We start from the raw sequence: 16,280 nt of genomic DNA, 5'->3' as shown, positions 1-16,280 counted from the left end.
TATAAAAAGACGAGTAATTCGGTAGGCAACGATCGTATCATTTTAACTAAACACGCAGTATCCAGGCAGAAGTATATCAATAGGCCAGCTTTAGTTTGGTACACAGGATGCAATGCTACAATATCATGATGTTAAATACTTGAAGTAAAATAGTTAATTCGAATTCTATAGTGAGTGTGATTAATCATTACAATAGCAGACGTCTTAGCTACATCATAACACAAAAATAGGGATTGAAAACTTTATAAAAATTACAAGGCATAATGCCAAAAAATATTACAAAATTAAACCACCAAGACTAAAATAATAATTAATTGATCTAAAGTAGTCTAATTACAGTAGCAATATCATATCATATGTATGGCAATACAACAAAATTTGTTATTCGAACATTTAGAAGACATTGCCCTCCTAGCAACTAAAACGAGTACAATCATAACTTAGACTTAGATTCATACATTTATTATCATAGGCCACAAAATAATTGAATGTAGTAACCAAATCTTAGTTGAATAATAATAAGGTCACAAATTATAATCCAATGGATAAATCAAAGTAAATCTAATGATCTAAAATGTGATGCACTACATAGTTTAGCGGACATTTTGATAGATCGCAAAACTTTAATATATAAGTTATTGGTAATTACTGCATCTGTTTTGATAATGACTGCAGCAGTGGGTTATGACTGGCAAAACCAAAGAGTACCAATAATAAAGCTACTCCATAACCAGTTGCACGTTCACCCTACATAATCACAATAATAGCGTCTTCAATTAGCAGTAGATAACGTTTAAATGCTAATGGAAAATCAATAAAATATAGGCGAGTATTCCTACACTATGAGCAGGTGCGGCCATATCAACATGTATCCAAGCTCCTTTATAATCCCAGCCAATATGCTTTCCAATGAATAAGCCGGCACAAGAAACTTGAGCATTTCCGCGATTCTACAATATAGTAAATAAATTAACAACTTAAACTCAAATTTCAATATCAGTAAACGGAATAACCAAAACATTTGTGAATTGAACAAAATACTATACCAAGACGGAATTAAGCATATCCGCTACAGAGCTGCTAAACTCGGGGAAATGAAGTTCTGGTGCATAAGGAACTGGATGCTGCGATGTAGGATATTAATATGATTAACATTTGATACGCAAAGAAAGTAACTGAATATAAATATACGAGTACGTTAACTGTTAATTCCACAAAACATAGACGTAAGATCTTAGCTTCTCTTAAAATGTGTCACTAAGGAAACTCACCACTAAATCTCCGCTAGATCTACCAGCCGCAGTAGCAGCAGTCTCCCAAGATTCTTGATTAGTCAAGACAGCTGCATGATAGAGTCCTGTAGCAATAGCCTATAAATGTAATGATAATACGTAAGCTGTGTAATCAAATGGATGCGAAATTATAATGCGTCAGAATAGGTACTTGTGCTCCTGTTAGGGTAGCCATATCTAAAATAACGTCCGCCTTGAGATTCTTAAGTGCATAATGGACCTTTTACGAAACAAATAATTGATACTAAAATATCAAATGATCATAAATATATCTAATAGACAAGTTAAAGCTACTGATCTCACCCCATCGGATAACACTAATCGTCCCTCAGCATCAGTGTTATTAATCTCCACAGTACTGTAAATTGAATGAATCATTATATAGTTGTCATTAGCAGGTAGGTATCGAAAAATTAATAAGGTGGGCGTTTAATGACGAGCGATTGTGTAGATATTGTGACCAAACGATATATTTTATTAATTAATAAACTTACTATCCAGAATACATGGTATGAATATCATCTGGGCGTGTGGCTTTGGGGCCCACAGCATTTTCTGCTAAGCACAAGATTGCATGTAAATTCTGTGAGAATCCTTGGCTTACGGCAGCATAAAATGCGCCTAGAATGGCAGCTGCTCCGCCACAGTCCCTCTTCATCCCAGGCATACCCGTCTATTGATATCGTTGTGTACAGACTTAAGGCATTGCACGTATATAATGTATACTGTATTCGGTTACGGTACTAGCTGACGTATAATTCTGTTAAATTTAAATTACCTTTGTCTTGATACAAAGGCCTCCAGTGTCATAGACTATCCCTTTGCCTACCCAGGCGAATGTTTTTGTCGCATTACGCGGAGTGTGACTGAGTACGACTAAAGCAGGGGGCGCACTTGCAGCCTGACCAACGCCATAGATTCCTATGATAGTATACAGTACATTGAAGTCAATATTCCAGATATTACAATAAAATAGTATCATTAATTTAAACGTTTACAAGTTAGGACAAGTAGATGCAGTCTATAATTAACACACTACAGTAGTTCCATCGTACCTCCAAAACCTCCAGCCTTTAGGTCTTCTCCCTCGATAATTAACGATTTAACTTTTAGTAATTTTGCAATTCGTTTCGCTTCCTAAATTACATAAATGACAAGATAAATATTTAAAAATTATAAGAACAATGACATACTGGTCATATAGTTGTTAAAACCTCAACAAAGTGAGTAGTTTGCATCATGTTACAAGGAGCATCAACGATATAACAGGCGGTTCTTATTCCACAAGCAGCGGCATCCATAACTGCTATGTCTTCAGAAGTTAAGACTGCCGTACGATCGTCTGTGATGCAGAATTCGACAGTAACAGTTCTATCGATAACAGAGCCTCGATATTTGCGATTGAAAGTAGGATAACATCGAGCAACTGCACAGGCTAGTGCGAAAGCGTCAGCTTTACGACAGATAATCTGGACAGATAAGAAAGGTAATTTAGAAGGATCAAGTTAAAAAAACAATAACGAAGTGTGCAAGTATCGTTATAATAATTAAGCCAATTCAGTTATGAGCTAAGTTCGTACCATGCTCTATTTTAAAAGACTATGTACGCGTAGATACTGTACTATCAATTCGAAGTGGTTGCATAACTTACGACGATATCTTCATTTTCGGAATGTAGTAAGCCCCGATGGATTAAAGTTGGTAGAAAGTGAGGGCTGCATGGCGAATTATGCCTGCTACCTGCTGGGGGAAGTACAGCCATTTTTACGTAATTAAGCCACAGATTCACCGTTGAACAGCGGGTACATAGTTCAATGCCTTCATAAAATGTCTGATATCAAGTATTAATTGTTAAAATTTATGAGCGTTATTATTATAAAGTACCAATAGAGTAAAAAACTATTCATTTGATGCAGTTGCTAAACACGAATAATAACTATCTCTAATTAAAATCCAATACTGTCATGATTTACTATAGATGGGAATCACCTATAATTTACTATTAAGTATTTCTTAAGCAGTATGACAAGTTTGCTATCACTCATGAACAATAACGCCATATGCAGGTTGATGGAATTGAAACTACTTTTAACTGAATTACTTTCCAAGGATATAAAATTGTTTTTTTAAATAGCCGTAACCCTTACAAAAATTCTTAGTTTTCGTCTGGTATAACCGTAGAAAATTTGGTCAGAAGAAAATAATACCATAGGCTTACGTCGATTTCAACTTCAGTTTCCACATACGTACATTCGAAAAGCCGATTTATTATATGACTTTTTCATAATACTGCTTACAGAGTCTCAATACATAGACCAGTTCTCGCATGGCGTATGCGTACACTGTACATTGCACAAGTACTGTTATTTAACTGTCATTATTACATACTATTAACAATATAGCTTTTCCAAGCAAAGGCTATCTGGCTTAGGATCGCTAGTTTTAATTTTGAATGTTTTTAAAATAGAACTCCTACAGAACAATAAGTTGTGAGTTATACAGGGATCATATCGGATGGACGGTGCCACTTTGTCATTTTAGATCACGTCTCAGCACAGTACTAAAGTAGGAGGGTTTCAATAACGTAACAGGCACTAAGATGGGTAAATGATATAAGATCTTCAAGGTACTTATCTATCTGCGCAAATATTCGACTACGTTTAATAAGCCTAGAGACAAAAGCAAAATTGTAGTACATACTTAGTTGTCCATGGTAACAGATACCAAGATCTGCGAGGTGCTTATTTATCTACATTTTCGACTACACTTGAATAAGCCTAGAGGCAAACGTCAAAATTGCAGTACAGTCTACACTTTTGGTTGGTTTTACCTAGGACATCTAGGCCAGAAGCCATTGGCCGGCTTTTAAGTGCCCTAAGTTATATATTCAATTTCAATTGCGCATATCTCCGTCTTTAAGAATAGATTTGGGTGCACCAACTGCTCAATAAGTGCTCATTACATTCTTTTTACTTTTTTAAACGGTACAACATCTACCTACCTATTGCACAATCTCTCTATATACAGTATATACCATACTTTATAAAAAGAAGAAATTCACAGTAATAAAATTGAATTAACTGATGATATAATACTATATACATACAGTGCGAGTTACAGTACTGTACTGCATTTGCAAATTCAAGCAAGTCTATACAGTATATTCAAAGTTCGCTCAAAGTAAATAAATAAAAATATGCCATCCGCAAATATTACGGATCAAGTCCAATAGACGGACCAACGATTTTTATGTACTGTATCATATACAAATTTAAAATCGTTGGTCTATCCATTGGATTTGATCCAATTCTCTAGCATGCATCTATTTATCCCTTCATTTATTTTAGAATACGGGTATATACTGTACTTTAAAATTTCAGATTTTACAAAGGCTTCCCCAATTCGAATGTAAAAATCCCGAAATGATGCTATGGTAATGAATCATGATAATAATGTTGCGCGTTGCACTACGATTAAGATAATTAATCCAGAATAATCATAGATAACACCCTATTCAATTCACAGTTAATATTCAACTACAGAGTCTGTACTGTACGGTAGGTATTAATAGCACGGGATTGAATATTTGTCAATGTCGAATATTACTATCTATACTGTACTTACTTTTTGATCCACTCGATCGCCAAATTTCTTAGCAACATCCTCATACTTTAATGCTTTTAAGTAATTGTATTGACCAATAATCAAGCATGGATTATCATGAGGATCGCGCGAATGTTGCCCATTACTATAGACGAGTCGGACTCCACCATCATGTTTTAACGCCATCTCCAGCTTTCGTTTCAAGGAACGCTTACACACTTATTAGATTATACGCAGATATTCCACCCGGAAGCGTCCCGAAAATCTGGGATTTACTGATACAAGCATAGAATTTTTTTCTTAACTCTATGGATACAAGTCTCTTACATACCTTACTGTACGAGAACTGTACAGTACGGTAGGCCCAGCCATAATAACCCCGATTACTTACAGTACAGTACTGTAGTTAATCAGCGTAATGTACTGTACAGTACTGTATAGTACTGTACAGTACAGTACTGTACATTACTGTATTACAGTACTATACTGTATACTGTATTGTGTTGTACTGTACACTGTACAGTATTGGCCATGGAGCCTAGACAGGGACTCGGTGATATCTTTTTGTCTGTCTAGGCTCAGTAAAAGATTTTAAATTTTTATTTTATTTTATTTTATTTATTTTATTTTATTTTAAAGGAGATTATACTGTGCCGTACTGAACTGTACAAGTGTACAGTGTACAGACGACTGTAACCAGTAAGTGCTGGTTGTTTTAGTGTACTGTGCTCTGTACAGTACAACACTCAGTGTACAGTACACTACGTGAAAAAGTAGCGTAGTAGTGAGCAACGCATGAGCATTTTTCATCAGCTCTGCAAATACACTAAATGCTGACGCATAGCGTACACAGTAGATTATCAAATTATAGACGGTACACCAGCCAGGTATCGCGATGAGTAGCGTAATAAGAAATGCTAAGGGTTATGCATATGCAAGTGTAAAATATAAATAGGCTAAGCTAGCTTAATAAAGCAGTTCTTAATCACCTTTAGGATGAGTGTGTTACGGTGTCATTGTTCGGAGCTTCTACTAGCCAGAGAAATAACAACCCTCACCATTCAATATGTAGAGAATTTTACAGGATACCAAATTTTGATATCATTTAGTCAATTACGCTAGTGTTATTAAAAGCATCAATGTGTTACACTAAACTGTAAGTTCGAATATAGTTGATCGAATGGCAATTCTATTAATTATAGGCTAAATCGATCACTGTTGACTGGGTACTTAACTATGATTGCAAAAATGGACAATTGGATATTATTCCAGGTTTGACTATCTTAACTAGTAAGGTACTGCAAATATCTTAACGCACTAGCGGCAGGTTTTATCGTGTATAAAAGAAACTACACATATTAAGTTAATAGATTATGTGGCATGTCGTAATATATCGCAAACATTTGTCATATTGTAATATAGAATATAGAAATATGGTCATTTGTAGTATAATGTTACGTTTAACTCAGTATTACAGTAAAGTATGAATGTTATTGCATTGTTGATAATCGGATTGTAAAATAATATCATGTGTCACGATCTGGCCACCGACAAGGAGATGGGGTATAGAGCTAATTTACTTTAAAGCGGTAAGATTATAGTACTAACATGCAAATGATGTAGATTATTGCGTTATTGCACTACGAAAATGCGTCGGCAGTATATAAATGAAGCATTTCTAGATACGATACGATAATTAATTATAATTAATAAAAGCTAAAGACGTCTTCGATATCATAATCTGAAAACTTATTATACGTTGTTTATATCAAGAAGTGGGATACAACTTGAGTATACCCAATTAAGCAATTACAGCGAAAGATAAGACCTACGATGGAAATGAAAACTGTAATATTAAATTGGATGTACTTCCTTGATAATATTTCATGGAATATGATTCTGGCTAAAGCATTACCATATCATAATAATTTAAAGTTATACTACTATGCAAATATTTATCTTTATAATATTACATCAACATTGCATGATATGAATGTAATCTAATAGAAAATAGAAAATTATTATAGATAATTAAATACAATTATTAATTAACAAACGGCACTTCTATGCATAATTGTATAAGTATTTAATACGCATAATAATTCTTAAGATTAATATTAATTCTGCGTTTGCTCTGATTATTTATAATCTATCATAGCTATTGTACCATGATACATTGTAATCAATAAATTTGCAATCCTTGCAATTGCTTATTATAATAATGTGAACTTTTCTCTAATCAACTTAACGCCTATTACTATATATGCGTACTGTAGTAGTGATTTTAAAGTCTATTAAGATTCGTTTCCCTACCTAAGCGAAGTTTCTTATACTTTTGACATTGACAATTTAAGTAATTTATTTCTGGTAGTATAAACATTGTCCCGAATACGACCGTGAGGCAATTTTTTTTATAATAATGCAATTGTTTCCTTAATTGCAGTAGCAAAAATACTAAAAAGACTGTGCATCAAGCTGTACCCATTTTTTAATTTAAAACTCAAACCTTCAGACTTAAGGCGCTTTTATTGAACTAAGTCATTGCAACAGTGGCTGACAAAAACATGCATAGATCGAACACAAACGTTAATACCAACTGCAATATAGAAATGCGATTACAAATATCGCATCTACCTTGCGATACTGCTAAGGATAATGGACAACAGAATCACTTGAATAGCGTAGAGGAAGCGTCCAATACTACAATATTAAAATCAAAGCAAGAACACAAAAGATTACTTACTGAAACAGAAAACGACGAGGATAAGCAACATACCAATGGGATAGGTAATTACTGTTGCACATCTAGTGACGACATAACAATAATTGGAGCCGTATCCATAATTGTGAATATATGCTTGGGTGCTGGTTTATTAAACTTCCCTTCAACTTTTGGCTCAGTTGGTGGCATTATTGGCGGAATCTTAATACAATTGGTAATTATCATTTAATCTATTTTTACGAGAGATGTGACGATATAAATTGCGATAAATAAAATCTAACTGTAAGTGCGTTAACATTTAAGAAACCAATTTAGATATTACATTCGAAATCAGGACGTTTAGTTGTTGATAGTTCTGATCTTATTTACGGACATTATTTATGCAACTATAGGTCCTTATCCCTTTTATTAGCAGCACACATCTAATATTGGCATATTGTGTAGATAAAAAAAAGACATCTTACTCATACCAAAGTGCAGTCAGCTCTATTTTGGGCACGAAAGTAAAGATTATCTCTGAAGTACTACTGATTTTATTCTCTTTAAGCACTTGCATTACGTATCTAGTTATCATTGGAGATCAATCCGATGAGAGTAAGTTCTATGATACCATTTTGCATATTATTCTATACTTTTTTAAAATCAATTATTCAACTTCTTATACGCAAATAGTTATAGCTATAGTTGCTAATTAAAATTTCCTATATATACTCTAAGCAAGTAGCCATAAAGAGTATTCTATAATTTATATATTTACAGTAATAATAGGTATTACTGGACAACAGCATCAATGGTATACTAATCGCAAATTTGTTATGAGTATTACATCGACTTTATTTATCTTGCCTTTATCATTGCTTAAGAATATTGGAAGTCTTCGATACAGTAGGTATGCCAATTAATATAAATCTTTTTAATTCTTTTGATTAAGAAAACATCGATTAACTTTTTGCAATGATGTGCGACACTAGCGGTGTAGGTTAAATATTACGGTATCCTTTAATGTACTGTATCTAGAGCATTTATTGCTAAATTAACAATTCCTTCTCGTTTATTCAATAATCGCGTTGGTTATTTTACTATGCTAGTAATTAGTAGAACTAAATGAAATCTATTTATCTTTTCGCCAATAGTATTTTAGGGACCGTAGCGGTTATAAACGTCGCAATAGTCGTCATGATTGAATTCTTTATTAACGATTATCATAAAAGGCCAATATATCAGAGGTATCTGTTATTATTCACGCAAGAAATTTGGTCACTCGTAACTTCATTAAGCGAGTTAAAGCAATAGAAAAGTGACTAATTTATTCTAACCCCTAACCAATACTGAAGCTGTACATTGTGTATAATTAGTCATCTTATATACATTCAATCTAAACAAATGTTACGATATATCATTAAATACCATAGTTAAACGTACGTACCATAATTGATTATAACATAGTTAATATACATGAATTACAGGTATTGCTGCAATAATCATTATTCGCTGCGATGTTGTTACTTGGAATGAACTTTAAAGTATAGAAATAAATTCAGTTGATGTCATTGACTGACTTTAAATACTCGTATACTCCAAAAGATGAAAAATTTGCTCAATTATTGATCGAAAAATACTCTTTTGTCAAGTAATAAAATAACTAAACTTATTTATTTATTTTGTAGCCGCATTTCGAATTGGTCTCAAATTGCTAGTGCTTTCTCAACAATTTGCTTCGGATTTCACGTAAATTGACGTACTGATATACGATCTAGGCCAATAATATATCAGTTACTTCATTATTATCCTGTACCTTATCATACACGTTCCGTACATGTAGTACCATGTTTTATAAATCACTAATGACGAATTATTGTAAGGATTTATTTATAAATTTTAATCATTTCTGCCCTTTTCTAGTGTCATATTTCCTCCATTCCATCCTATGAGAAATTAAGAGATCGCTCTATTAAGCGATTTAATTTAGTTATTATCATAGCAATGCTAGTTTGTATTGTTGTATATAGCATCACTGGATCTTTTGGCTACATGTCTTTCGGAAATTCCGTCAACAGTGACATTCTTTTAAATTATGGTTCAAGTAATATTCTGGTCACTATTTCACGAATCATGATCTCAATCAATATGGTAACTTCATATCCTGTGCTACATTTCTGTGCAAGGTGAAGATAGATAAAATGTACTGTAGTTATCATAATATAATAATTCATAATTAGCGTGTTCGTGTTTTCACTTATATCTTCAATATTGCAAGAGTAATATTTTAAACTGATCTCTATAGACAGGTAGTCGAAGAATTATGGCTTAATTTTAGAAACTTGAATGATGAAAGTGCCAAAATTCACAAGAAATCCCGTCTTATTATACAGACATTAAGTTGGTTTGTGGTCACACTTAGTTTATCGTTATTCGTACCAAACGTTGGAGATATTATCGCTTTAGCTGGAGGCTTTGCAGCACTCTTTATATTTGTTTTTCCAGGTAGCAAAATCTAACAATACGCATGCTAAAAGTAGAATAATAAAAATTTATAGTCGACTCGCAATATGGATGCTTTGGTTATTTTAGAATACAGTTTTGTTTAGCTAACACTAATGTCATTATTGCTTATTAATTTTAGGTTTCTGCTTAATTGGGCTACGTTATAACTTTAATAGAAAATATCATGTTGCATGTATTTGCTATGGCTCGTTTCTAGCCATATTAGGGATATTTTTATTTGGAATGGCTACAACCAAGGCGATTTATGACTTCAGTTCATAATTTTATAGTTTACAATATTAAATGATATTCTATTATACTTACATTTAGCTTAAATATGTACCTTGACAACCTATTTTTGTTCCAAATACTAAATTGGAGTAATACTGTATGAAAGTTTTAGTGGAAAAGGAAGATATTCTTATCTGTTGATATACATGCTTAGCATTACATCTAATATTATAGTTTTTCTGGAATCTAAAGATATTTACGACAAGATTAAACCATTGTTAAAATGTTTTAAGTTTGTATCATCATATTGCAAAGGATATGATAACCTAGGTACTCGCTACAGTCACAAAATTAATAAAAGCTTTCTCATTTAGAAACTTCATAGATAAGTACGTATGCACATATACTTAGTTGCAAATTTGTTTTCTTGCTCTCATGCAATATTATCACTAACTAAATGGTTATCGAAGAATGGAGACGTTTTATTAAGTCACTATATTCACTTTAATATTGTGAAATTGACTTAATACTCGTCTAACAGTAGTATATTTCTACAATTTACTAAATGACTCTGTAATCCACTGGTATCGCTTATTATATACTTTTGTGATCATAACATATCTCAATACACCTTACAGTATACACCGTACCGTGTTTACTGTTAATTTTTTAATTATACCGTAACTTATGCACTTATTTTTGGTTAACCTCAATACATGGACGTCATCATTAATATAGTTCAACTAAACTCAAGCGCATCCTTTAACTACTTCATATTAAATATATTGAATATAACATAAATAACAATTCTAATGAAAATGTCGACATGATACACAAGAATGAAAAAAAAGCTTCGCCCAAGATACTCAGTAGTAACTTTTGTCCTAATTTATAAAACACTACATACAAAAAGTTACCAACCCTACCTTACAGTAGCTAGCAAATAATTTACTGTAAAGTATATGCTATAACCAAGAGCTATCACGTAACATTAGAGATTTATTATTAATGTACTAAGGCCAGTTGCGATAATTTAATAGTTAGACAAGTATCCAACGAATTCTTGCATATCTGTAGCCCTTTAACCAAAGGTTAATCCATTCTATCGTTGATCCATTTCAGCAAGTCTTCAAAAATAATTTTGCGACTATCTACCGGTTCTTTATGCAATGCATGATAAAATCCCTCATATCTCTACGTCAGTGAAAAGAAATACCATATTAAGATAATATCACTGATCAATCTGTAAATTGTTCGTTGTAATTAGTTAGCAATCACCATGCCAATGACTAGCTAACTTACAAAGGTTTGTATAAGTATTAAAAATTTTTACCTTGTATGTTTTATCACTGCTGCGGGCTGCATTATGAAAGCTTTCAGATCCACTAATTTCACATAATTTGTCTTGGTCACCATGCATGACAAGGTAAGGCCATTCGATACTCTTGCTTATTTTGGTAATTTTGCAAACGGCATCATACACCTCCTTACAAAAATGCGCTCTAAGACCACCATGCCACACTAAAGGATCAGTGTTGTATGATTCTACCTGCCGCATGTTGACATAAATTTAGTCGTGCTAAGATAATTTTTCATAATACTGAAGGAAAACTTTAACCATCTAAAGTTAAAATTAACTTCAAGGATGTTACCTCCTTTTCATCCCGGGACACAAACTTTGCATCTATTCGATTTATTTGCATTTTTGGTAGGAAAAATGATATCACTTTCATGGCCATTATCTAAATATGAGTATTAATTATACACATCAGAATTTAGGAGTAGTATCATATCTAATTTGATATTTTTGATCATAAATTATTAACATAATTTCGAGTGCCCTACAGTGAAGAAAGAAGCAGCTTCGGGGGCGATCGCAAGGCATGGAGAAATAAGTACGACTCCAGCGAAAGCTTTCGGTATTTTAACAGCAAGATCTACGGCAATTAATCCTCCCTGGTGACGTGTAAGCGAAAATATCAAGTAGTCTACAGTGAGTTCATAATATGTATACAGCAATGCTTTATATAATTTTACAGCAAAGTAGGTTATGCATTAGAAGAACACAATCAAAGTAAGGGCGGAGATGTATGTAATCGTGCGCATAAAATACTTGTACTTTCTCTTTTCTATATATAGTAACTTTCACAATGCTACTATGTATTGTCATCAAAGTTACAGAAACTTAACGAACCATGCTATAACTATAATAAGTTCCGATTATACCTAATTCAGTGATCTGCGTGAATTTCATAGAATTATTTTGATACAAGTCTATTAACATTAATTTTTTGTACTAATATTAATCGAAGTCATACCAGCGAGTGACCAATGCAAAATACTTTTAAATCAGGGAATCTTTCTTGAACAAGTAGTAAATGTTTATGGCAGTCATCAGTATAAGTTTCAAATTTATCCAAACATAATTTTTCTCCATCGCTCCGACCGTGACCAACTAGAGAAATCAATATTTAATATTATATGTCAAGTCTTACAATTCAGAATATTAGTATGTTAAGTGAAGTGACATGAATTTTTAGTTAAGAAATGCTTCTTGAAACGTGATCGTTGTAACTAACTGTGATCATTTGCAAAGGCATATATGGATTCCTTATTCAAAAGACTTGCCATCTCATCGTATCTGCCACAGTGTTCTCCGGCACCATGAATGATGATAGCAATAGCTCTACAGTATTACGTTAGTAGAGAACCAAAAGAAATTATTAAAATACAAAATATGTATATACGAGTATATGGTATAAGAAACTGAAAGGATTTTATGAGATTATATAGAAGTGTCAACCTCGGACAAATAAGTTTGGTCGCTATCATCAATCAACGATATCAGCTAGAATATCAGGGTTGCATGCATACTAATAGCTGGAGTACAGTATTTAATCGCCAATTTTAGTATTATGCTGTAGTATAAGAAAAAATGAGCTTATTGATCGACCGTGCTAATCTTTCGAAAAGTTACCACTACCGTTTAGAATAGATGCAAGTAAATTGTAATGTTTTGCAGTGGTTCTTAAAACAATGCGAAGCTATAAATACTGAGTTAGTATGAATTATAGCACTTTGGCTGAAATACAGTACTGTACGAATTTACGTGTACCGCTGTATACAGTAAGTTAATAGCGAGGTGGTTTACTACGTGTAACACTATTTACATCTGTAATGGAAATATTTTACCACTTAATTTGTGCGCGTATTCGTTGAATAATTCATAGAAAAATTATAGGATCATTTAACGAAGTTGATATAATTTACATGTAGTATTATTAGGTAAGGAGCTGATTAATACTCGTATATGCTAGTTTGCATGATTACATACGCCCATATGTATGATTACACAAATCAGGACATATGGATTCGCTAATCTGTTATTAATGGATAGTATTCAGTTTGGTAAATTCATGTTTTACTTGCTCCAACTGTTGTTTTAAAGCTAAAATTTAAGTTTTAAATAGCCGTAATAGTGGCACATACTAAAATGAATTCATTAAGTATAGCCAAGGACTACTAAGAGAGGAGAGACTGGAAGTGGCTCTTGAGTACTGTACTGTACTGTACAACAAACGTAACATCAGTAGCTAGTCGTTAACGATGATAAAAGTACTATAATAACAGTACATGTATGTGAAGTATCATGAGCAAGATATTCTACTAACACGCGTGTAGTTCATTAATAAATACTACGCATTCATCTACAAGTAAAGCGCCGAGAAAGCGACGATGTAATCGCAGTTTGTATTCAGTTTCCATGACTGCACAGCACTAAAACTAACACTAAAATAACAAGATCGGACCAGTAGAATTAATTAATTATTTAAATTAAATAAATATTTTTTCAGCACAGTAGGTACTAACTTCGGGGATGCTACAGGCCAGTGTCTTGCATAAAGGGAATAATTTTTGAAGACGCTTTTTAATTTATATTCTACAATCCCCTCTGGTGACCCTGAATTATTAATCTGTTCCAAGCCATTTATTGCGTCAAATGCGGAGGTCGTCATTTCGAGCTCTATCTTTCCAGTGAACTTACAGTCACAGACTACTGTCCTAGAAATTTCAACTAAAACATTTATACTGTAGTACTGTACAGTGTACAGTATATAAAGTACTGCATACAGTACCCCATACCGTACCAGGGACTACACTGTAGCGTACAGTACTGTACTGTACTGTACTGTACTGTAGTAGATCTGACCTGTAAGTACAGTACTGTACTGTACACTGTACAGTGTACAGTGTGTACGTACAGTACAGTACTGTGTACTGTGTACTGTACACTGTACAGTGTACAGCAGCTGCACAACTAGATTCTGCAACTTCTGATGACGTTCTGTTTAGGTGTACAGTACAATGTACTGTACATCTGAACAATAAAAAACTCACAGTACTGTACATTGTACTGTACAGTATCCCAAGAGACTTTGGGCTTACTGTACTGTACAGTAGGCCTAGTAGTGTACTGTACTGTACAGTACTGTACTGTATACGATAACAGAAAACCGGATCTGATATGAAACCACACAGCTCGCTTTTATCTCATGTCGGATATAGTGCAGTAAAATTACTATGTATCAAGGCATCTTCGATTCGCCGTACCTCGACTTACTGGATGGATGCATGCAGTAAGAGTACCGTATATAACGGAGTGAGTGGCATTGGACTAAAGCAGTAGTCATAGCCCATCAGATACGTTTACAGATGCGACTAATTTGAAGCGGATAATTTAACAAGACCCTATCGTACTCAACAATATATACTCGTATGTACATCTTACATACACTTCTCCATCCAGAATTATTCAAGAATTTTAAAAGCACACCATACAGAGTGCAATCTGGCTTTGAAGGATAATAATTTTATTTCACGCCATGATGCTTGCAAACGCACCAGAAGACACCGTGTTGATATGCAGGACATTGGCTTTAATTATCTTGTATTATACATTTTCCATTTGCCTTACATTTTATAATAAATGGCTGTTTAAGGTTAGTAAACTAAAAGATCTTATATATTATCTGTATGCTATTATTTTATTTAGAAATAGCTTTGGAGTAATACTGGTAATGGCAGCTAGCAAAAATATTATATCTACTTGTAAAATCTGGTTGGGTACTGTGCGTCCTGTACAGTACATATATACAGTACATTGTATTGTGCGTTCTGTACTGCACAGTAAATACTGTACTGTAGATCACTACTCCTATACTGAACAATATTTATCCCACATTGTCCACAAATTTTGTACATAAATGCCCCTTTAATTAATAACACACTACAATATTTAATGGAATAGGCTTGCTTACGAATACCCGTAATTCGCTAGTGGAATAATTTACTGTATTTCCCTGTAAAATTTTAAAATCAAATGCAATTCTACCGTATATCGAGCTAAATACGTGTCCTTGAATTGGGCACCGTACTACCTGGTACTATTCAGTGTACTGTAAAACTTGTAAACAATGCAAAATGGTGAAAGAGTTTCTTCCAATTCTCTACTCCCATTTATACTGCACTAGTACCGTACAGTGTTCACATATTTATTCATAGATTCGTGATATGCCAAATATGAATTTCTGAAAAACTCTCATAGTGACATGTCTAATAATATACACTGCATAATATAAACCTTTTTCTAACCTCTTCAAAAAAAAAATTAGTGCACTACAGTGTACTGTACAGTGTACAGTACAGTATGACTGACTGCAATCATAGATACAATGTACTGTACTGTACACTCGAATCTACTGTACAGTATACTGTACAGTATAGTAAATACAGTAGAGCAAAATCTCCATGTTATCTGATCCTTATTAATTAGTTGCTGTGATAGTTCTTTAATTTTAACGCTTACTTGCTCTGTGGATAGCGAAAAATTTTAACCGTTGCTATATAAATATTATACAAATCCCTATTNCAATACGCACATCAGTAGT

At 33.3% G+C, this 16,280-nt stretch overlaps 4 protein-coding genes across 4 annotated transcripts in view; 2 read left to right on the top strand and 2 right to left on the bottom strand.

Moving 5' to 3' along the window:
- Window positions 1-234: 234 nt before the first annotated feature.
- TRIADDRAFT_37059 (uncharacterized protein) lies at window positions 235-5,081 on the bottom strand (the record flags this gene model as incomplete). Its single annotated transcript, XM_002108209.1, has 12 exons — window positions 235-747; window positions 840-950; window positions 1,047-1,124; window positions 1,272-1,370; window positions 1,444-1,512; window positions 1,596-1,650; window positions 1,787-1,965; window positions 2,071-2,213; window positions 2,348-2,429; window positions 2,507-2,761; window positions 2,944-3,123; window positions 4,917-5,081. 12 exons carry the CDS (start codon window positions 5,079-5,081, stop codon window positions 646-648), a joined length of 1,518 nt encoding a protein of 505 aa, XP_002108245.1. The 3' UTR covers window positions 235-645.
- A 2,378-nt stretch (window positions 5,082-7,459) lies between these two features.
- TRIADDRAFT_52534 (uncharacterized protein) lies at window positions 7,460-10,383 on the top strand (the record flags this gene model as incomplete). Its single annotated transcript, XM_002108952.1, has 7 exons — window positions 7,460-7,831; window positions 8,010-8,211; window positions 8,386-8,506; window positions 9,285-9,345; window positions 9,520-9,782; window positions 9,902-10,101; window positions 10,241-10,383. The coding sequence occupies 7 exons, from the start codon at window positions 7,460-7,462 to the stop codon at window positions 10,381-10,383; spliced, it is 1,362 nt and encodes a 453-aa protein (XP_002108988.1).
- A 1,041-nt stretch (window positions 10,384-11,424) lies between these two features.
- Window positions 11,425-14,348, bottom strand: TRIADDRAFT_52533 (uncharacterized protein; the record flags this gene model as incomplete). The annotated part of the gene is made up of 7 exons (XM_002108208.1): window positions 11,425-11,526; window positions 11,666-11,881; window positions 11,985-12,074; window positions 12,178-12,288; window positions 12,651-12,787; window positions 12,912-13,018; window positions 14,203-14,348. 7 exons carry the CDS (start codon window positions 14,346-14,348, stop codon window positions 11,425-11,427), a joined length of 909 nt encoding a protein of 302 aa, XP_002108244.1.
- An 870-nt stretch (window positions 14,349-15,218) lies between these two features.
- TRIADDRAFT_52532 (uncharacterized protein) overlaps window positions 15,219-16,280 on the top strand; it is a gene marked incomplete at both ends in the record, with an annotated part of 4,154 nt that continues 3,092 nt past the window's right edge. The window contains one exon of the mRNA XM_002108951.1: window positions 15,219-15,332. Within this exon, the coding sequence (XP_002108987.1) occupies window positions 15,219-15,332 (114 nt within the window). The remainder of the gene's footprint in view (window positions 15,333-16,280) is intronic.

This window comes from Trichoplax adhaerens, genomic scaffold (assembly GCF_000150275.1).
Source record: "Trichoplax adhaerens TRIADscaffold_1 genomic scaffold, whole genome shotgun sequence".
In the NCBI taxonomy this organism is placed as follows: domain Eukaryota; kingdom Metazoa; phylum Placozoa; class Uniplacotomia; order Trichoplacea; family Trichoplacidae; genus Trichoplax; species Trichoplax adhaerens.
The sequence above is the reverse complement of the archived record's forward strand: the minus strand, read 5'-3'. Positions and strand labels throughout refer to the sequence as shown.